The sequence below is a fragment of the Amblyomma mixtum genome, chromosome 5 (assembly GCF_055824585.1).
Source record: "Amblyomma mixtum isolate Tamu chromosome 5, ASM5582458v1, whole genome shotgun sequence".
Lineage (NCBI taxonomy): Eukaryota > Metazoa > Arthropoda > Arachnida > Ixodida > Ixodidae > Amblyomma > Amblyomma mixtum.
In genome coordinates this window covers 9,420,479-9,442,501 of record NC_143016.1, presented here as the reverse complement: position 1 = coordinate 9,442,501, position 22,023 = coordinate 9,420,479, and the positions used below count along the sequence as shown (strand labels likewise).

Below are 22,023 nucleotides of genomic sequence, written 5' to 3'. Positions count from 1 at the left end.
CCAGATTTATTCTTTTTTCTGCTTTATCGATGGCGTGCTAACGCAATGTTGCTTTCTTTATATATCCAGAATGCTTAAAATTTCTCTCATGCGCGCGCCTCTCTACACGCTCCTATTGTCTCTGTACTGTTAAGAAATGACTTGCATCCTTTACATTTGTTACACTGAATTACCAGATTGCTTTCGGTTGTTCCTTTTAAGATGTGAGCCTGCTCACTCAGCCAAATGAAAGTTGCGGTTTGGGCTTGTTTATCTCGTTGCATGATTAGAGAATGCAGCGCGAAATGGCCAGGATGAACAAAAATGCCGACAGGACTGGCAAGGCAGGGAAAATACTGAGTAGACGTGTTGCCTTGGATGCATACAAAGAAAAATGAACACCCGCTAGCCAGCCAGGACAGTGTGTAATAGCATGCTGACTGATATGTGGAAAGTCGAAGCAACTTGATGCAGACAGGACAGGCAATGCCGAAGCAATGTGATGCAGAGAGGACTGGCGCTGCACCAGCCCTGTCTGCATCACGCTGCTTCAGCATTCCACATATCGGTTAGCATGCTGGTGCACACTGTCCTGGCTGGCTAGCGGGTGTTCATTTTGCTTCGTAGGCACCCCCCCCCCCCCCACCCCCCCTGCTTTTTTTCCTGCTTCTCCGTGCCACCCCACCACAGATATCCTGGCGCCATCCGTGCAAAGATCTTTTTCATGATTGCCGTGAGCAGATGCCTCAGAGAGTCAGCAGAGACCAAATGTTCAGTTTGCGTGTGAAGGGAACTGTGTAGTGCATTCATCATGACGCCTGTAGCTGCAGCTCTGTTGAGCAGTTTTGAGTGTGCTGATAAAAAAGCAGCAGGCATTTTTGAAAGTGGGAAGAAAAGCACCAATACACACGCTCCTGTTCAAAAGCGAGTCGGTATCAAGCCCCCATGCAATAGGAAGATTCGCTTCCTTGATATCAAACTCACTTTTGGACAACAGCATGTGTGTTGGTGCTTTTCTCCCCACTCTCAGAAAGGCCTGCTGCCTTTTTCCAAACCTAGTGTACTTCAACAATGTGCAGAAGTGGTTCATCAAGGATGCCATAGCTTGTTGGAACCTCGTGTCTGCTCTCTCAAAAATTAGTGCTGCCATGCATGTGCTGGAACTGTGCAACTTGCAGATTTGTATGGTAGCTGCGGGACATTGTTTTCTTGGAATGCATGCATCAGACCGTAATGGTGAAGCGGCACATGCATAATGTCCCTCCGAGCAACTTGAGCCTCATTGTGCACATACGTAGTGAGTCTTTAAAACATTGCAACATCTGATCTTGATACATATTTCACCAGGACTTTGCCACCTTCAAGCAAAACTTGGGCAGCTCATTAAAGTTCTAATGCTTGACTATTTCCTCAGCATTTATCTCCTTGCTCTATCATTCTTCTAACTAGTTCTTTTATTAATCTCTTCCCCATTGTGTTTTGCTGAATGCGCCACTGTAATGCACTTTGGTTACAGCATGTTACAGAGTTACCACAGCACAATTTTGAAAAAACACAGCGTGTAGCAAACATTACAACTCAATGCCACAGCTATGCAACTTTTCTTTTTAATCTCTTGGTATCTGGAGATGTCCCTGAATTTGTGCATAAGCACTCATCACATACACTAAAAGTTGATGCCAAAAACGTAGGTACTAATACAAAGAAATGAGAGTTTGAAAGATGGCTTTATTCTATGCACAGGGAACAAAGACTCTTTCTTAATTTACATATATACATTGATGCATGCACAGAACCACTGGGAAGTATGCTAGGCACTACACCATACAAGACATAAAACAACCAAACACTGTGCACATAACGAAGATAACACAGCTAGCGGCGTCTTCCGACACACTTTGGAGATTTGGTAAATGTTTACAAACCACAGCAACATAGAACCTGTGCTTAAATATCCAGAAGCCTGAATAAGAGTCAGGACAATGGAAGAGATATCACAACACATTTTCAGAGCCATTGCTTGCAGTTAGCTGCTAAAAATTGGTCACAAAAAAAAAGAAATCGTTCACTTTCCTATCACGAACATCACTAGACAGCATACCCCAGATCTTTAAAGTGCAACTCTACACATTGTGGAAGAAAAGCATGCACATATTTAAATCTGAAAGACACTGTAACATTGCGGGGATAACAGATGGACCAGAGGAGTTTTGTTTTCATGTGTGCCTAACAAGCTCGTCAGGACAAGCAATCCTAGGCTCCTGTGCATTTGGAGGGGGAGATTCCAAGCGCTCTCAAGCACCCTGCGTGTCCTCTCACAGTGGAAATGTCTAAATGCACACAACAGCATTTGCCAGTGATGCTGCGTCGTTACTAAGCGAAAAATAATGTTGCCAGCAACCTTAGGATTTCTCGCGCATGTCGCTGTGGGGCAGTACTCAACTACGCGGCACTCAGCCAAATCAGCTCCACAGCAGTGCATAAGTCTGCTCTAAAAGCAGTTGGGCACCACTGCTGGGAAGCAGCAATCAAATAATACAATGACATATGAATGTTCACAACACTGCTGGCAGTATGAAGAAAATTACGTACACTCAGCTGTGCTTGCAAGCAAAGCCTGCAACATTGTTATACTAAATATTCATTGAGGCTAACTAAAAAGCCGTCTAGCATAAGAGGGGAGGAAATAACTACAAGCTGAAGCCCCATTTGAAGCAACTTGTATCTACTGTTCGCTAACATTACGTACAAAAGCTGGGCAAAAAATGCGCACCAAATTTAGCTGTGATTTAGGCGAGCACAGCAATGAAAAAATATTTGACATCTATGCGTCATTTATTGATGAAGACTGATGCCTTTCTGCAGAGCTCAAAAGTGTTAGCAAGGGTGGTATGTATAATGCGCGTGGTTGCCACACACACCTGCAACACTGCTCCAGGCCTACCAAAACAGCAATCAGAAAAGGAAACATAGCTTAGGACTAAAAGCAAGTTTCATGTGCTGTTTCAAAAGCCTGTAGGCTAAAATTAGGCTCATTTGGCTTTCAGCTCTTCAAGACTGTATCAAATTGGAGCAGTGGACCCCATGATCCCAGTAATTAAAAGCAGTGCAAAATAACACTAACATCGCACAATGCCACATTATTCAGAAAGTCCCTCTTCCTCATGAAAAAGAGATTCGTGGACCCAAAAATGGCTGTCTTTGGACTTCTTTTCAGTACGGTCCTTATTTGTGCCCTCTCTGCTCCCTTTACGCCAGCCAGCCTTCTGACGCTTGAGGTACCAGTTGTCATCTCCCAATGAAGACTCAGTGCGCAGCCGTTCCCGGTCCTTGGCTCTGGTACTAAACCAGTCCTCTTCCTCCAGCTCGACATCTAGCAGGCGCTTCTTCCTGGCAGCCGGATTCTCGGATTGTGCCTTCCCCTTGAGCTGGTTATTTTCTGCAGATTTCTGATTAATCCCCTTGCCTTTGCCATTTCTCTTTGTACATTCCCCATTACCCAGAAGACAGTTGCTTCCCGTTTCTTCACTGCCAGCCTTCCCATTTCTCCGGGCAAATTGGACCTCGCCCTTTCTTGGCATGCTCCCCATGCTTGTAGGTACTGAAGAACTTTCATATGCATCTTCTTCAAGCGATGCCTCCCAGTCACTGCTAAGCATCTCGGCCACCTTGGAGAGCTTTGAGACCAACTTTTCCGCATGTTTGCCAGTTGCTTCCTGACCCTTGGAGATAAATTTGCGTCCAGCTTCAAACACTTTTTTTACCGATGACTCTAACAAGCTCATTGTCTGTGAAATGGATTCAACAGGCTTTCCAGATCCGTGTAGGTAGCCATCCAAATCTGCTCGACGGCGATTCAGCTCTCGTCGTACCTAAGCAAATACGAAAGAAAGCAAAAGGGACATGCATTCATTGCCATGAAGACTGTTGACCTCAGAGACAGAATTTTTTTATAAAGACAGCTCAACATCAACATCATGAGTATGCAGTGAGCGACAAGGAATACTGACACCACAACATAAACCTACGACCGACTACGGCTGCAGCCACTCAATAACCGTTGGCATAGCCAGCCAGATATACTCGCAACCAAATTACCAGCACACATGAAGGAAAAAATATTATTATATAAATAAAATTTTAAAAATCTTGCTGGACGACTACAATACTTAGTAATGTGTTGATACATCAAGCCTGTTCATGCCCCGTACATGTGCAGTGCACCTTTCACATTTTCAATATGAGTAATAGGCTGAACTTAACTTTGCACATGCTTGTGGTAATGGATAGCAAGATACCGTACATACTCGCGTAATGAACCCACTCGCATAATGAACCCCCCCCCCCCACCCCCGTACTTTTCGCCTCGAAAAATGAGATTTTTTTTTTTCTCGGGTATAAGCTGCGTGCCGATCTTCAGGGCCATATTGGAGCATGCTTGCGTTATCTCAGCACAATTGGCCGGCACTGCTGACGATAACAAAGTCGACAGATCGCGACGTGATGCAGCCAGCTTCTTTTAATGCGAGATATGCCGGCGGGGTAGCCCTTCACTACGGCTCTTCTTCCCTTCGCTCACAGCGCAGCTCGGGTGACCTCCTAGTGAGAGTGGCAATTGCGGCATCTTTCCTTTACCATAACCGCATGATTATTATTGTCTAATGTGAGAGAAACGCCGGAGACACGAGCGCAGGTGACGCGGAAACGAAACTTGGTGACCGCCGCTTTTGCCGAGGATGATGATTTTAAATGATCTGGTTGCTTAGCACCATCTGTCAAATGCAAAACAAAACCTTGCTCATAGCGCCGTTTCAGCGCAGTGGCACCAAAACGAAGTAAAGACAACCCACTTGGACGTCAGCCACCCGCCATATTGCTGGAGCTGCGTGTGAGTGTCTGTATGCTTTGATTTGTGCATTGTGGTGATGGGTCGTTATGGCAGCTACAAGGCAGGTTTCAAGGTAAAAGTCGTGGAGCATGCCTTGGAGTACGGCAACCGCACGGCCGGGTGACTCTTCAATGTCGACCCGGTGCGTGTGCGCTACTGGCGTAAACAAGAGGATGAACTGAGGGCTACTGGAAAAGATCGGCGCGCATTTCAAGGGCGCAAACAAGGGAAGTTCCCTCACGTGGAGGAAGAACTGCTGAACTACGTGAAGAGGCTGAGCAATGAAGGATGTGCTGTATCTCACGAGCTCATTCAGAACCACGCGCAGGCCACTGCAAGGAGTCATGGCATTTCTGTTCTCGAATTTAAAGCCAGCAGTGGTTGGACAACTCGTTTTATGCGTCGTAACGGGCTATGCCTGAGAAGGCGTACGACGCTATGTCAGCGGCTGCCGGCAGACTGTGAGGACAAAGTGCGCGACTTTCATCGTTTTGTGATACGTATCCGGGAGGAGAAGTAGTTCCTGCTCTCACAGATTGGGAATGCCGACCAAACGGCGATAAACTTTGATATGCCACGGAACAGCACTGTGGACCTGAAAGGTGCAAAAAGCGTGCACATGAGGACAACGGGCGCCGAGAAACACGGTGCACCGTAATGCTCGCTGTAACGGCAGATGGCAGGAAACTGCCACTGTTCGTTATATTTAAGAGGAAAACTCTTCCAAAAGGCATCTTTCTGGCTGGGACTCATATTCGTGCCCAAGAGAAAGGGTGGATGTCGGCACAACTGATGGTCGACTGGCTCAAGACAGTCTGGGGACGGCGACCAGGGGCCCTTCTTCTGCTGTCGCTCCTTGTCTTAGATAGTTTTTGTGGCCACCTAGACAAAGCCGTCCGGCGCCAAATGAGCGAGCTGCGAACAGACATCGGTGTGATTCCGGGTGGCCTAACCTCAGTGCTGCAGCCACTTGACGTCTCTGTCAGCAAACTATTTAAGGACAACGTGCGGCGGCTGTACGCTGAGTGGATGGCAGCGGGCAACCACGACCTGACACCGACTGGCAAGATACGAAGGCCAACCATCGACATGCTTTGCCGATGGATTTTGGAAGCGTGGAATTTAATTACCCCCGAGGTGATCGTCCGCAGCTTCAAGAAAACTGGAATCTCAAACTGCTTGGACGGCACAGAAGACGACGCATTGTGGGACAATGACAACGACGACGACGAAGTTGCGAGCGAAAGCCTCGACTCGGAGAGCGAGGCCGAGTGATAACGCGAGACCGAGCCAAGCAGTGTGTGAAATAAATTTTTTTATTCACATCGCATCCGTGGTTTTTCTATAGAGGTAAGGCTGCGATTGCATTTTTTATCGATGTTGTGATATGAAATTCAATCGCCCGAAAAATTTCGAAAAAAAAATTTTTTCCGCATAATGAACCCCCCCCCCCCAACTTGAAGTCAATTTTTCGGGAAAAAAAGTGGGTTCATTACGCGAGTATATACAGTATGTGTGTTTTCCTCTTTTGCACTATGACATATCCCTCAAACAGTTATCAAGATACCTATTAGCTGAAATGAAAGAAATTCCTAGGACTGTCATAGTACATCACTTGTAGTGCCTTGATAACTTTTCTTTTTTAAATACCACCACTGGCATTTGAAAGTTTTGTGCACAGCTCACGTTCTGAAACAGCCAACAGCAAGGAGTTTTCTACAAGGCCTCACCTTTTCGCCAAGGTTTTGGACCATGGGTTTGACATCGCTGGCCACGCTGGAGCCCTTCTTGGCTAGTGCAACCAGGGAATCCAAGGTGCGGTCCAGGCCTGTCTGCATGTCGTCAAACAGTGTCTGGCCCAGTGTAAGCAACTTCCGCCACACTGTTCGGCTGCTGGCACTGCCCTGGCTTCTTTTCAGCTCATCATACAACCTGCGCCACTGCTTGGAGTCTGCATGCTGCTTCTTCAGCACATCCAGCAGCTCGGAGAGCTCGTCCCTGGCCACGGGCTGTTGGTTGGCTTCACCAGCCTCTTCAGCCGCTGTATCCTCACTCTGACTGTCACCCTTCGGCTTTTCCGAGGCAGCATCATCTGGAAATGAAAAGCGACTAATGGCCACGGAGCAAGAGTAGACGGCAGCGCAACCGTTGCACTCTGGCATGGTGCAATAATGTCAGAGAGAGCACGGAGCCACTCGCACACTTGCAACATTTGCTGGCCAAAAGGACGACTAATCCGACATAGCCACCCCGTGTTTCACTGCGGCAAATTTGGCTACCAGGTATTGAATGTGTTCCCTTAATGAGAGACGTGGTTTTCAAATTCCAAATCTTTCTAAAACTGTTGTATGCTTCGTTTTTTATACTGCCTGGAAGCTTCATTGCTGAGATCGGCCAGAAAGAACTCTAACTAAAAAAACTTTTGTGGGCTGCAGAGGCTGTGCATTGCGAGGAAGCGCTCGTACAACGGCAGTTTCTCTCCGTTGCGGTTTTCTGCCTAGATACTACTCTTGCGGAGCAGATTTCTTCACAACTGTTTTATCCATTTTCACGCCGCTTGTTTTGTTGCACTCCAAGGGCCATGGTGCAGGTCAAGACATTCTTTGTTTTTCAAATTTGCAAACTTTAAACTTGTTGTCGAAAATTTTCGTTTCACACCAGATATGTCAATGAACACTGCATGGCAAAAATTCGAAACCAAAATTTGCCCTTTGAGCAAAAAAGTTCCAAGAATGTCTTGACCTGTAGCATGCCAGTAGGAGGGCAATGAATGCTGAACCTGGCTTCTGCCACACTGTCTTAGCTCTGAAGCCTTTACACAAAAATTCAGAGAAAAATTATATACTAGAAAACAAGTTTCTGGAGACATAACAGTAGAAGTTTGTGACAGCAGTCATAAAATTATTTCTAAACTGCTCAAAAATTTTCGTGTAATACAAAAACACCATTGCAAAGCAAAAGGACACACAAAAACTGATTACACCACACATGGCAGTACCAGACACAACTTAACACTGGCACACACTACATTCAGGTCTCTTCCCTTTCTGCTTCAGCAGGATTCCATGACACTTACCGCTGACAGGCAGCGGAGGTCCATAGCGAAGCCGGGCAACCACGGCCTTCAAGTCTTCGTTTTCAATGATGAGCCGATTAACCTAAGAGCAGAACATGCACACTATGAATGTACTATTATCATGTGACGTAGACACAACATAAATTTTTTTCCAAACATGTGCACAAAAAAAAATGTGTCCGTCTTGTCACCACTATAGTCTACCACACTCATTTAACAGGAAAAAAAATCCATAACAAAAGAAACAATAAAAAATGGCATATTACTGCAAAAAAGTTGTGAACTAGAATGCAGTGGTGAACATCAGGTGGTTTAAAATCCTCATGGAGGTCCACTGAAAGACACCTATAAAAGGTATACAAGGCACACTTCACTGCTCTAAATACACCTACAATCATTATGACATAGTTAATGGGCATGATACGTTAACGCATGATTACAATGGCCGCAAAATACCCCCGTATTTTCACGAGGTTGAGCTACAGCCCTCTCTTCAGTCTATAGGAGTACCGGAGTGAAAGTTATCTCATGAACAGAGCATAAACAAAGGCAACTGAGACGGCACACATTCGACTGGAGGGCCCCCCGTACCGTGTCTCGGAGCAGGGAAATGCGGCTGGTGGTGACGGGCACCTGCTCCTCCATGGAGCGCTTCAGCATCTCATTCTCACTCAGCAGCTGCTGCACCTGGTGCTCAAGGGAGCGCAGGGCGGCCTCCCTCTGCGACTCATGGCCCAGCCGCGACTGCAGCTCCTGGTTCTCTTCCGCCAGGGACTGGACCTGCATCACAGAGATCAGCTCAGGGTTGAGGCATGGCCACCGAGATGGAGGGCAAGACATGCAGCAATGCTCTTGATATGGCTAGCTGGAAGAGACACACCATGGAGCTGCACCACAGGCGCTACAGTACAGGGCGCAAACAAAACATGAGCACACGAATAAGCACTACGGACATGGGCTAGCCACACATGCAAGGAGGCGGAAACGCGCGCCTCACTGCTTAGCAGCAATGCTCAAAAAGATGTGTAGAGCACATTAAATCCATATGTTATTGTTTAGTTATATAATGTGACCACGAATAAAACATGATCAGGAAAGTTTATAGTATATATACATTACAATTATAGCGCAATCATAATTAGTTCAAGAAAACTACAGCCAAGGAGCCGAAGGCTCAGAAAAAAACAAATACGGCATGCAAAACTACTGAAAAAGATATGCTGACATTATCTGAGAACCAATAAAAAGCGGCTGCCATCATTGCAGTGCCACTGCGCATTTCGTATTTCGTGCTGCAAAAGTCCTGTGCCCATTCACCCTTCTCTCCTTTCCCTACACCACTAGATTTTTTTTAGTGCCTTCTCTTTCCCAACGGGCTGTGCCTCCTCCTTTCCACATTCACGGGCAACTTCTCCTTTGCCCATGCACGCGGGCTGGCACATTGCTTCGCCCAGATGGCATCGAAAAGTTGGAGTCTCTTATCAGCTCACAAGTCTGGTGAAATTGTTTTCGGTATTTTTTTTTTTTTCAGGAAAGGAAATGGCGCACTACCTGTCTCACATCTTGGTGGACACCTGAACCGCACCATAAGGGAAGGGATAAAAGAGGGAGTGAGAGAAGAAAGGGAGTAAGAGGTGCCATAGTGGAGGGCTCCAGAATAATTTCAACCACCTGGGGACCTTTAACATGCACCGACATCCCACAGCACATGGGTGCTTTTGCATTTCGTCTCCATCGAAATGCAGGCCTCGCGGTCGAGTTCTAACCCGGGAACTCCGGCTCAGCAGGCGAGCACTCTTACCACTAAGCCACCGCGGTGGGTTAGTGAAGGCCACTGTAGCTACCTTGAGAAGCAGCGAGCAAAAAGATTTTTGCATTTTATTTGTACCCCGATTGCTACAAATATACAACGCAAGATGCTTGCTGCAACTGAAGAAATGCAGAAAAAAAAAAAAGCTCGCATTATATTCACATAAACACGATACTCGCAGCGTGAATTTATTTTCTAGTTGCTAGTCTAACCAGATTAACATATTACACTTAATAGAAAAACAAAAAATAACACCTGGCTGTGGAAAAAAAAGAGTAACAGCACAACAACATGCAGATTGTAGGCTGGCCTTCAACATGCAAATGACGTTTAAGCTTCACTACATGAAATAATTTCCCACTTCTATCACATGCCACATACTTTCCAATCATGACAAAGCTTCACAAGTTCAACGTTACAAAAAGAAACAAAACATAAAGTCATGCAACACTATTCGTCATCGCACTTTAATGCTGTAATAAAATCCCGGCTGTAACGCCCAATAAACAGGGAATTTGAGGCATGAAGAATCAGCAAAGAAATAAATAATGAATCCAAACCTTTTCTTCAAGCTGTTGCTGGACAAGGACCTCATCAGCTTCTTCCTCAAGTCGAGCCTTCAGCTGCTCATTTTCCAACTCCAGTTTGCGAGCCTGCTCCCGCGATAGACGCTCACTGTGTTTCACCTGATTGAACGTCTTCATCAGCTGCACAAAAGGCAACACAGCCAATCGACCAACAAGTCCGAATATCTCCAGAACACAAATCAACAAACCACCACAAACTACGCCTCATAACATATTCCAATTGATATTTTTTAACTTACTCGAAAAACAAATCCTGATAACTGATAGCGGCCGTCCTGACAGTGGTCGGCGCACGTGCTAGCTAAGGATTTGGCCGCCTGCACCCCCTTTGTCAAAAGCAACCGGGCACAGGTGGTTTGTTTCTCAGCCGCGTAGCAAAGCACTTATGGCAACCCTTAAGCTATGAATCTGTGTAGAGTAAGGTGAGCCCTTGTCCACAAGTTCTGACACCTTTCGGTCCTGAGGGGTGCCGTAAAGGCTCCGTTATACGGTTGAGAAGCAAAAACCTGCTGCTCGGTTACTTTTGACAAGGGGGGTCATGTACGGGACACACATGAAAGGACGAGGATGCCATGAAAAATGTCTGCAATCAATGCAAAAAAAAAGCATTCCAACCTGCAAGTGCTGCATCTGGTTGAGGATAAGGTCTAGTTTCAGCTTGTGGACATCGTGGGGTGAATCAGCCGAGCAGTCTGTAGATGAGTCCACACGAGGGTCTAGCATGACGGCATTGCGTTGCGAGTGCTCAAGCAGCTCCTTGAGACCTTGGTTCTCAGAAAAAAGCTGCTCAAATTTCTTTTTCCAATATTCACCATCCTGGTAGCACACCTGGAACCAGACAAAAATATTGTCTCAGCTGCACAAAACCCCCTGGTGGGGAAATGGGTCAAGGGTCAACGGTGGCCAATACCAATTCCTTGCTTCTAATAAATGACCATTCGCATATCAACTTTACCCTATTAGAGCTTGAAAGACCTGTTCTAAATAACTGTACTGATGTCAACACACGCAAGCTAGCTACATTTGTAACAGGCAAGAGCCCACTCAAATCACATGCAGCTTGTTCCTTATGATTCACAGCAAGTGTAAGGTGCACACAACAAGCACAACACTCCTACAACTTGTACTGCAGACTACTAGCTTTGACAGCCTCACTTGGCTTGGCAAAATCAGACAGCGTGTTACCCATGCAGGTTAAACAAAAACAAGATAAAAGCTGACCTGGTCTCACTCACCTGGGGATTGAAGAAAGGTGCATCTTTTGGTGGTGCCTCCTTGCTTTGCTGCTGCATGCAGTTCACGAGCTCATCTTGGAGTGCCTTGAGCTGTTGCACCTGGCCTTGAGACATTTCTCGCTGCTGAAGGGACTGGTCAGACCCGCCTGGGTGCCAAACAATGTCCGTGCCAGACTTTATATTTCTTGAAACACATTTGCAAGACACACAAATGAAAAAACATTAAAGCACATGGAACACAGAGTTGCAGCTCTTACTCAACGAGACAGCATATGCCTCGAGTACACAACTTGTATCAGTCCCCTTTCACCCAACCCACCATGGGCATGACAATGCACAATGGACTTAACGATCACGGCTTGACTACTAGGCCTAGCATTATATTAGGCTGTCATAGAAATGCCAGCAGATAATTCCCACTACAGGCCAATGACTCATAATGGTAGTTCAACAGCACAAACACACACAGACCAAGAAAGAGACAAGACACACAAAACAGTGCTGATCAGCACTGTTTTGCGTGTCCTGTCTCTTTCTTGGTCTGTGTGTGTTTGTGCTGTTGAATCACCATTATGAGTCAACACCAACTAGCCCAATCTGCAGTTCTTCTAAAGACAGTGACAGCGTTACACAAGGAAAAAATTATTACTCTTTATGTCACATCTTCAGGATGATATTTTTACCACTGCTCATGTAGAACAGTAGAAAATTACTCATGCTGAATATGGGCAAGATCAACAGTATATGCACATATATATAAAGGACCCGGCATTTTATGAGTAGGCCCCTAAAGAAACAAGTTCAACCTATTTGCCTGATGGCTTAATTTTGGCATATGTAGATGGTTGGTTTATGGGGTTTAACATCCCAAAGCGACTAAGGCCATGAGAGACGCCGTAGTGGAGGGCTCCGGAAATTTCGACCACCTGGGGTTCTTTAACGTGCACTGACATCGTACAGCACACAGGCCTCTAGAATTTCTCCTCCAAAGAAATTCAACCGCCACGGCCGGGATCGAACCCGCGTCTTTCGGGTCAACAGCCGAGCACCACAACCGCTGAACCACCGCGGCGGCTGCAAATGTAGAGGTCCTCCCCTCTTAAAGAAGAAAGGCATATGTAGAAGGCATATGTAGAGGTCCTCCCCTCTTAAAGAAGAAAGCTAAGTGCCTCTTCATAATGAAATGGGCATTCAGATAATTCAACTCATTCCCATGAAAGGTTCCAGGTATGACTAAGAAGATGTCAGCTTTACTGGTGTAACATAAACCTGCCTTAGACACATCTTCATTTTTTTTTTTTTTCAATGCCATGCCCTATAATATGTTTTCTACTCACCAAGGTAGTGGCCCACTCCAAATCCGACAGCAGCAACAGCCACCAAAGCAGCCAGTGCCGTCAGAGCCCAGTTCAGACGAGTGTTCGGCACATGCTTGTAACGACGTACTCCAGATCGCATTTCCAGGCCTGACGGCAAAGATGCATCAGAGGCCACCGGCGTTGCATCCATGCAGTCAAAGGCAGATGGCACCTCTATGTTCGAATACGAGCTCACAGTGCCTCCTGCAAGCGGGTAAAACCACAGTAGCCTCAGAAAGGAAACCGCAGGGGACACAAGGTAAGAACTCGGCTAAATAAAAATACTACCTGCATGCAACATTTCTCTTTTCAAATAAAAGTTTCGATAAGAAAATATGGGATCACGAATGACGCCACAGTGATGATGACATAGCGGCCACATATCCTGGTTCCAGTTACAAAGTTGCATGCCCTTGGTGGTTAAGAATTGGTTGGTTGGTTGGTTGGTTGGTTGGTTGGTTGGTTGGTTGGTTGGTTGGTTGGTTGGTTTAAGGGGTTTAACGTCCCAAAGCGACTAAGGCTAAGAGAGACGCCGTAGTGGAGGGCTCCGGAAATTTCGACCAATTGGAAATGCTATACAGTGTATGCTATTCTTCAATGTGGTCATATGAAGCTATATGATTACATATCCCATCTGTTTTCAAAGCCCACATTCCAATACAGTAAAAGCTCATTAATTTGAACTTCGAGGGACCGGGGAAAATATTCGAATTATCCGAAAATTCGAATTATCGAATGACTCAACAAAAAAAAAAAAACTCAAGAACTGCTTGCATCATGGTAAATATATTTGGTGAAAGACAGGGAAATGGGCACCTGATTTTCAGATGCAAACAGCACGGCAGAGACTGTTCTTCATGCTTTCACTAATGCTTTATTGCATGTGTACTATCAGGAGCATCGAACCAGAAGTGCTCCAGAATCATAAGGACCTCCCACATCCTTCACAGTGCAACGCGGTGGAGCTCCAATGCTACCGCGTCACACCCATCATATGCAGCATCTGAAGAGGCTTCACTGCACAGACAGCAATGGCACATGACAAGTGCGCAGTTTCAGCGCACTGGTGGTAGAACGGAACCATGCAGATGGAAGCAAAGCAAATGGCGCCGAAGTCGGGGGAAAATAAAAGGGCAAAAGAAAACGACAACGTTCGATACAGTGTTCAGCTGCGTTAGGTTGGCTGGCTGATGCTGGCTGGTGAAGCCACCACAACTGCAGGTTGGCGCGAAGCTCAGAAAAGCAAAATAGAAAATAAGTGATCGGATTGTTCTCGGAAATGGGACTACCCTTTCTTCAGCACACCTGTTGTCGCGCACACGTCACGAGTGCGTGAACAACTAAGCAGCATGGAATTCAGATTTTGTGCAAGGCTATTTAACGACCTTTTGCCGTGCCAGTCATACCTAGACACAGCCTCCCTTCAGGAGCCCATTCGAATTAACCAGTGCGATACGCATAGTGCCCAATTTAATGAGTGTCCAATGCCACAGACTTGCGCGTGCTTTGGCCGGGACCAAGCCGGCAGTTCGAATTATCTGGATATCCGAATTAACGACGGTCTAATTAACAAGCTTTTGCTGCAAAAGCACTACAGGATTAAAGGAAAAAACAAATCTGCAAAAAGTGAACAACATATTAAAAAAGAACAACCAGGTCCGTAAAGGGGCAATCAGTGTAGGTAATTAATCCATGTAACAAACCTATTTTGAGCATTCATGCAAATTATCAAATTCAGGAAGTGAAAGAAAGAACAGATATCAAATTTTGCCAAGAATAAAAACCTGACAAACTTGTCCCCAGTGTATTCCTTGAAACACTTCAACAGACAAAATATATTTTGAAGTATTGCATCAGAGTGTAAAGGCAAGATTCATGCTCTCCAAAATCATCCAAGTATAGTCCCACAGAAGTGAAATAGTACCAGAGATCTCGCTGAAGCCCATGAGTGATGCAGAGGTGTTGCCTATGGCAGAGGAGCTCAGAGATTCCAGGCTATGGTCGGTATCTTCGTCAATGATGTCGATATCGCTATCTCGGCTCCCGGCGCTGGCTTCTCCTTCTCCGTCTCCTCCGACGGTTCCGTTCTCCTGCCCCTTCTCCTGCCCTTCATCCATGGCCTTCTCTCGACTGACATTGCTGGCACTACAACCAACAAAGAGGTCTCTGGTGGACATATCGTCACTCTCTTGAAAATTTATGACACAATGCTAGACACGACAACAAACCACAACCATGTTAAAAAAAAAATGTTGCAGGTATATTGGCTTGACAGCCCAGGACCATTGCTCCGTGTGATACATAACAGGTGGCATCAGTACAACGTCAAATACGGCAATGCCTGCGCGTTCAAATTTAAGAGTCCCACTCAGTAGTCACCTGCATAATATCACCACATTTGACTGTTCCACTGGTGTTGTCTGTGAAGCAATGCATTGTGAGCTGGTGTAGCATGCAATTCAATTAATGTGACAAGTTACAGTAAGTGACCATGGTAAATGAGAGCTATACACAGTGAAATGCAGGCAGAATGCTCACTAGAAAGTTTCAGTTATAAACTATGGGGTTCAACGTCCTGGAGCACCACATGGGCTCAATGGCCAAGTGCCCTAACCACTGAAACCACCACAGGGGTCAAAAGTTTCAGTCATAGTGGCCACATTGTTGAATAATATGGGGTATGGTACACCACAAAACCTGCTTCACAGCCTGGAGGCCCAGCTCCCAGGACAACACTGTTGCTAATGGCAAGGAAACGGTAAGTGCAGAGGTCGCTACTGCAAGCGTCAATGCATGCCATGTGAATGTGCTGAACTTTTCCAGTCATGTCTTAAGGACGGCTAGGCAGTAGAAAGCTCTTGCTACCCTCCTGTCAGACATTTCTAGACATTTCCATCAGCTCGCTCAGCGCAACTTCATCATTCCTTGTTTTACACAGTGGCATCACTTGCCGAAATCCTACCAATGTCTTCCTTTTTTCCTATAAAATGATGCACCAGAATGCATGAAACAAAGCCTCGTGTGCACTTGTTTGGATTTAGCTAAGAAGTGAGAAGGCATACAAAGCATGTTAACAGAAAGGTAGTCAGAGTGTAACCCTTTTGAGTGGAATGAGAATTTCAGAGAAGAAGGATGCGAACAAGTTAGGTGAATTGTCATATAAGCCAGCTGTCATTTCTGTCTACAACATGGCAAAGGTTGATGCCATTGACAAAGACGATCACCACTGCACAAGCTAAGCTACCTCCACTAGAAAGTTGAACAAAATAAAATGATGCCTGCAGTTTGTTTTCTTCTCCCTTGGGAGGAGGAGGGGGGGAGTGTCCATAAATGTTGCCTGTACTTACAACGAAAGCTGGTTTGATTAAAGGCTCAATAAAAACCATGAAGCTTGCAACAATTAACAATTTCATGGACATAACAAGTAAATCACATACAATACGACAAATTTCTGTGGGTTGCCTTTCTGGTAAACACCTATCAGTTGCACTGCATTGGCTCAGTGGTTACAGCGCTCGGCTGCTGACCCGAGAGACGTGGGTTCGATCCTGGCCACGGCGGCCGAATTTCGATGGAGGCGAAATTCTAGAGGCCCGTGTGCTGTGCGATGTCAGTGCACGTTAAAGAACCCCAGGTGGTCGAAATTTCCAGAGGCCTTCACAATGGCGTCCCTCATAGCCTAAGTTGCTTCGGGACGTTAAACCCCAATAAACCAAACCATAATACGAAACAGCACACTACACTACACTGAGCCCAGAGCACTGAGGAATGCAATGCCTCCATGAAGATCCTGCAATGATGCAGAGGGCGCTGCCCTAGACTTGTCTGACTAAGCGACAGCCACGTGGTGCTTCCCTTGGTTTCTTGTCCAGGGTTTTCAAGAAATTTCAAAAAGTAACTGCAGTTTAAGTCTTAATAATAAATAGAAGAAGTGCACTATGCATTTTGGCGGTCGTAACAGCAAAAATGCATGTTGCAAACTAGTTTCTTGGCTGCTTGCCAAGACCGCTGCGTCACTGTGCACTTGCATTCTGGATTGCTTGCTTTCTTTCGCATGTACAAAATGCATTCTGCAGCAGACAGATTCAACGGTAGCAAGTATGACAAAATATTTTTATTTCGTTTGGCTAAGTAATCAGCGCTCAATTCACCTAAAGCAAGATTCCCTGGCTGGACACAAGAGGGGAAAGCCATGTAAAACAGTAGCATTCCGTTTGCAACCATATATTTTTGTCTGACATTCACGCAACTTGCATGCAACAACACGGTCTTGCGTTCGACAGAGAACCACATGCACAATGCATTCTAAACCTAGCAGACCTAATATTTACTGACATTTCAAAAGCGAAGCTGGGGAAAAAAGACGCACCAGAGCCCTCTACATTTTGTACAGCAAGTGCTTCACCCAGAGGACATAGCTATGCCCACCTGTTGCACCTAACTCCACATCAGAGGTCGTCAGAGGCACGGCTAAGCTGTTGTCAGAACAAAAGCGTTTATATCAGAAGTGACCTGGGGCTTGATTGCAGTGTCGCTACAGCGAAAGACGTTTGTTAACATCGACTCTACTGAACTTTGATGCCATAGACACTGGTCAGCTGTTCAAGCCAAAACAGAAACAGCACGAAATAAGATATTCAATTATAAATTATACGGTGAATGCCACGTGGTCATCCATGCGTACTAATGTCTTACGATCATTAAAAAAAAGTACACAACCAATATTTAATGGCTACAGTCCTTTAAGAGGCAGATGACATAAAAATGACAACAGCCCTTCAATTCCCTGAAAATGCACCACTGAGATCAATTTTCAACATTTGCTAAATAGTAATACTATATCATGAAGACCTCAAATGTTTTAGGCCGCTCTACACCAAAATTTGTGACTGTCAAGCAGGCCTGTCCACAGAAATTTGGCTTCTAATGACAATTTTTTCTACTTCCCCAACATTTCTTTGCATTCCCTCTTGCACACCTGTTTGACAGGAAAGTTTTCTTACTTTTCACTCAAAGGTATGTCTTCAACCCGGTTTCTTTCCACACTTGTTGCTGCATCTGTGACATCCTGCAAAATTGTACAACTTACATGTAGCCTTTGAGAGAGAACATTATATATAAAATGCTTGCACTACTAGCACAAAACATTTTTCTTAACTTTCTTAGTTGAAAAAGAGAAAATGGGGCCGATGTGGTTATTCCATTGAAAATCTCTTGCCTCCTTTGCCCCTCGGCCCACCTTTTTTAAATCTACCCATGTTTAATGACATATTGTTTATGCTTTTTGAGATCAATGATACATGTCCTTTTTATTCATGAATCAAATCCTGATACAATAGACAGTATAAAAAATTTAATCTCAGAAGGCTGTTCTAATGTTTCACGAATTTGTGCACGAAATAACTTGTGTATTAATTTTGCCCTTCGCAAAATGCTGTAATGTATTTGAAATGTCTTTCTTCCCTAATTAGGCACAACCTAGGCAGCATTGATGCCCTTAGCAAGTTTTTATGATGAGTTTTTAAGTGATTTCAGATGTTATTTCTCCGTACCAACTCCATTCTTTTCTTCCCATAAATGCTACGCATTATAAGGAAGTAACATCTGAAGTTTAAATGTTGGAATTTTTTTATGTAATAAAATTAAGCGTCAGACAACAACACTACAAGCCACTAGTATCCCGTAGCCTGACTTCAAAAAAGAAAGAGAGAGTAACAGTTAAAAATTTTTGTTCTAATCTAGTCAAGAGTTCATGTCAAAGTTGACCGCCCACAGAACTGTCAGTGAAAATAACGGCTAGAACTTGGCCTCTTAGCTCAGGCTAGTTGAAATGTTGTCACCTTTTAACACAAGTTTTCCACACTCGTAATGCTACTGCAGATACGTTCTTGAAAGAAACATGCATTCACAAAAACTTTCAAACTGACAAAACAATACTGAAATCTGGCTGCCATATTAGGGAAGAAAATACTCACAGATAACAGGATTAATTAAATAGAAAGTATAAAGCATAGAACATATGAAAACACAAAAGCCCAACTAGCTGCACTAGTTCAGTTAGAACAACACTATTCGGTTTGGCGCGCTGTGGTTGGCTCTTTTGAGTATTCTGTCAAAGCAGCCACATGACATGAGCCAGGATAGTGCCCGTTATGCTGGCATGGTTGTGTTCACCCGGTAGTCACATGGGGTAGCGCTTCAGGGAAAGCCGGCATTCTATTCGACGCAGCACTGGGGGGCAGGTATCAGTATCAGTCCTTCAATGTCACACAAGGGCATAAGCGGAGAAGAGAACAATGGCTGGAAGCAGGCCAGAACAGAACACACCCACAGCGAACGATAAGATAATGGTACAACTTTCATCCCCGAGCACTCAGCAAATGCCTTCCTGAGTGACAGCTGCTGAACACGTGCAACTGACAGCAATGCACATGCTTTGCAAGGTACTGGCAGCAAAGGGAACGATACTGAGCAGGCAGCCTTTTAGAATGGCACGCTCTGTCATGAAGCAAAAATTTTTAAGGCGATTCCCCACTGGAACAGTTTATTTTTGAATAGAGGCTAACCATACAAAGACTCAATACTCTTAGTGCCTGATGAGAAGTGAGACACTGTAATAACAGCTGACGCAATATAGAGCCTGTATTGCGCGTATACACGCACTCTAGCACCACGGCTTTCAATTCAGGCAAGATGCTCCCCTTTTCTAAAGGCCACTAATGTGTTTGGCACACTAACGGTCAAGGCAAACATGGCGCGATACGCTCCAAAGATGAAACGTTGAGCGATAAGTGCTTCACTCGTGCGGCCGGCTCTCCCCTTATGCGGTTCAATGCAGTCCACAATAATGCCGAGTACTTGACCTTTTCCACAAGCACAGGAGCTACTGGTCCATTCGTTTCGCCTGCTCCAGGAATTTGCGATTATCGCCATCAGTCACCGACGTCTATGTATACAGTACACACCGCCCGTTACCGGATCTCCGTTACGAAAGCAGCGCACAGAACTTACCATAATTTCGTCCTCAGATGGCATAAAAGTCCAATCTCCGGGTAGGTCAGGATCGCTCTGGCCGGAGACATCCATTGTCATACAACGCCAGCTTCTCTAGTAGTGACGGCAGTCGAAAAGTCTGTCAGCTCAAGCCATAGAATTTTGTCGCTGCAGATGATGCTTTTTGCCTTTAGCTGGAACGAAGTGAGCGATCGAAAGAAAGGCGCAGTTTAAAATACTCGGCGTTGCCAAAAGCTCCGGTCAACAACAACGATCAAAGACCTCCAGCAGGCTTTCGACGCAAGACAACCCGCTGGCCAAACACAAACAACGCAAGCTCAGCAACAGTACGCAGCGCGCGCTCTCGCACCAGACGAAAGGACACGTATCATAAGAAAACACGTTCCCGGACTGCCCTATATACACCTGACTTAGCTCAAGTCCTGTTCCGATAGCGTTTATGTCCCACCGAGGAAAAGCAGTGATGCGGGTCGAAAAGTTTACGCTTGCAAACCCCCAGTTGCAGCGCGGCGAACGCGTTCAACGGACCATGTGGAGAGATTGCAACAAGCCAGCTGGCTTGTGACAAGAGGAGCGTCGTTACCAATGTAAACAGTTCATTTCAGCGCTGATGCTAACAGTGTTGCACAAGCGCAGCCGACAGCATCGCTCGCTCGCTTACAATAATGTTTCAATCGCAGACACCGCATGACAGACTAGGGCCCATTACATAAGAAAGTAGTCTCACCAAAACGCACTCCTGCGCTTATCCCGTCATCGGCAGTACCAGCTGCACCGCGCGGACCGCACAGGTAGACGTCCGCCTAGGAACACAGCATCCATGAAGTCTGTAGTTAGGTGCAGCCATAGTGAACCTACATCTGGCTACAACTTCGCGAGTGCACCCCCTAATCCGTTACCACCAGGGACGAAGCGATGCGGCGGTGCCAGCGGTGCTAAGACCTTACCCAAAGTTACGCAACGCAAGCGCATTGCTAAACATAAGGTTTAAATATTTAAAGGCTTAAATATTTATTGATGCGGATAACTACCACGATATATTCTACTACCATGACGTTATCATAGTGATGTTATCTTTAGTGACTTCTTATCACTGGCGATTAAAGCGCTGCCGCTGTGCCGCGGCGAGGAAAACCTATATGCCTGCGCCTGCACTACCATGGCACTACATGCAAAATGACTCTCAGCAGCGCGTTACGAACTTGGCGGACTTTTCAAGTGTTGTCGGCGTGTGGGCACTTCTTGCTCTGCCTCGACGCCGGGCTGCGTTAAAGGGACACTGAGGAGAAATTGAAGTTGACTTGCATCGACAGAATACCAGCTCCTGATTACAAAAACGCCATTCATACTGACAACAAAGCTCCTGTAACATAGAAAAGAGTAAGAACCAAAATACAGGTATCGCCGCCACAGGCCAAACTCGCAAGTACAAGCTTCATGGCGTCATACATGGAGGAAAGAAAACTAGGAGGGAGCATGACGTCACAATCGTGAAGCCTAGTCATAAAAAATATAATGGAAAGCATCATGGGAAATAGGCCCTCACGTGACAAGGAAGCGGTAGCTCTTAGCCGGATTTCGGTTTCGCTCTACGAGCAACTGCGCGACCATCTACTTGTCTTCACTGACGGCTCCGTGGTGAGCACAAACTGCTCGCTCGCCGCAGCGGCCACCATCCCCGAGCGACGCGTGCGCTGAGCACATGCTCCTTCGCTGTGCCGCTTCTGCAGTGCCGCGTCGCGAGATGCTTGCGGCCTACAGGGCGCTGGGAATCATCCCGGACAGTCTCGAAGCGCTCCTGTGGCCGCGCGGCAGTGCGCGCACCCGTGACAGGAGCCTCTGTGCGTTCATCGAGCAGGCAGGCTTGACTTCCCGCTCGCTCTTCGCCAGGTAGTGCACGCGTGACACGAACGCTCCGTGGGTGCTACATCGGACGGTATACGCGGCCGGGCGCCCCACCCCGGCCGCTAGTGCAATGTGCCGCGCGCGCGATTGGTCCGAGACAAGACGCTACGTGCGCGCGGCTACGTAGTACATACAGTTTACTTCTTTTTGTAAGTGATTGTGCGCAGTGGC

General features: G+C 46.0%; 1 protein-coding gene across 3 annotated transcripts; it reads right to left on the bottom strand.

Moving 5' to 3' along the window:
- Window positions 1–1,687: 1,687 nt before the first annotated feature.
- On the bottom strand, window positions 1,688–21,354 carry LOC149341295 (uncharacterized). Of its 3 annotated transcripts, none has more exons than XM_089543325.1 (12): window positions 20,675–21,354; window positions 19,945–20,120; window positions 17,937–18,001; window positions 14,858–15,078; window positions 12,913–13,137; window positions 11,576–11,721; window positions 10,956–11,168; window positions 10,314–10,451; window positions 8,535–8,723; window positions 7,944–8,025; window positions 6,598–6,959; window positions 1,688–3,851 (listed from the first exon to the last, which is right to left on the bottom strand). In XM_089543325.1, the coding sequence occupies exons 2-12, from the start codon at window positions 20,023–20,025 to the stop codon at window positions 3,120–3,122; spliced, it is 2,454 nt and encodes an 817-aa protein (XP_089399451.1). In that variant the 5' UTR covers window positions 20,026–20,120; window positions 20,675–21,354; the 3' UTR covers window positions 1,688–3,119. The 3 variants fall into 3 exon arrangements, with proteins under 3 accessions (XP_089399451.1, XP_089399449.1, XP_089399450.1); XM_089543323.1 differs by having other exon boundaries at window positions 10,314–10,460; window positions 20,675–21,351; XM_089543324.1 differs by lacking the exon at window positions 20,675–21,354 and adding an exon at window positions 20,396–20,565 and having other exon boundaries at window positions 10,314–10,460.
- Between the last annotated feature and the right edge of the window lie 669 nt (window positions 21,355–22,023).

Bases quoted from the DNA above. Each gene is read 5' to 3' on its own strand.
- LOC149341295 (XM_089543323.1), bottom strand. From the start codon at position 20,025: ATGACAATGGATGTCTCCGGCCAGAGCGATCCTGACCTACCCGGAGAT. The intron at 18,002-19,944 runs GTAAGTTCTGTG...ACAATTTTGCAG, and splicing joins CATCTGAGGACGAAATTATG to GATGTCACAGATGCAGCAAC. The intron at 10,461-10,955 runs GTTGGAATGCTT...CCTTTTGTGCAG, and splicing joins ACCAGATGCAGCACTTGCAG to CTGATGAAGACGTTCAATCA.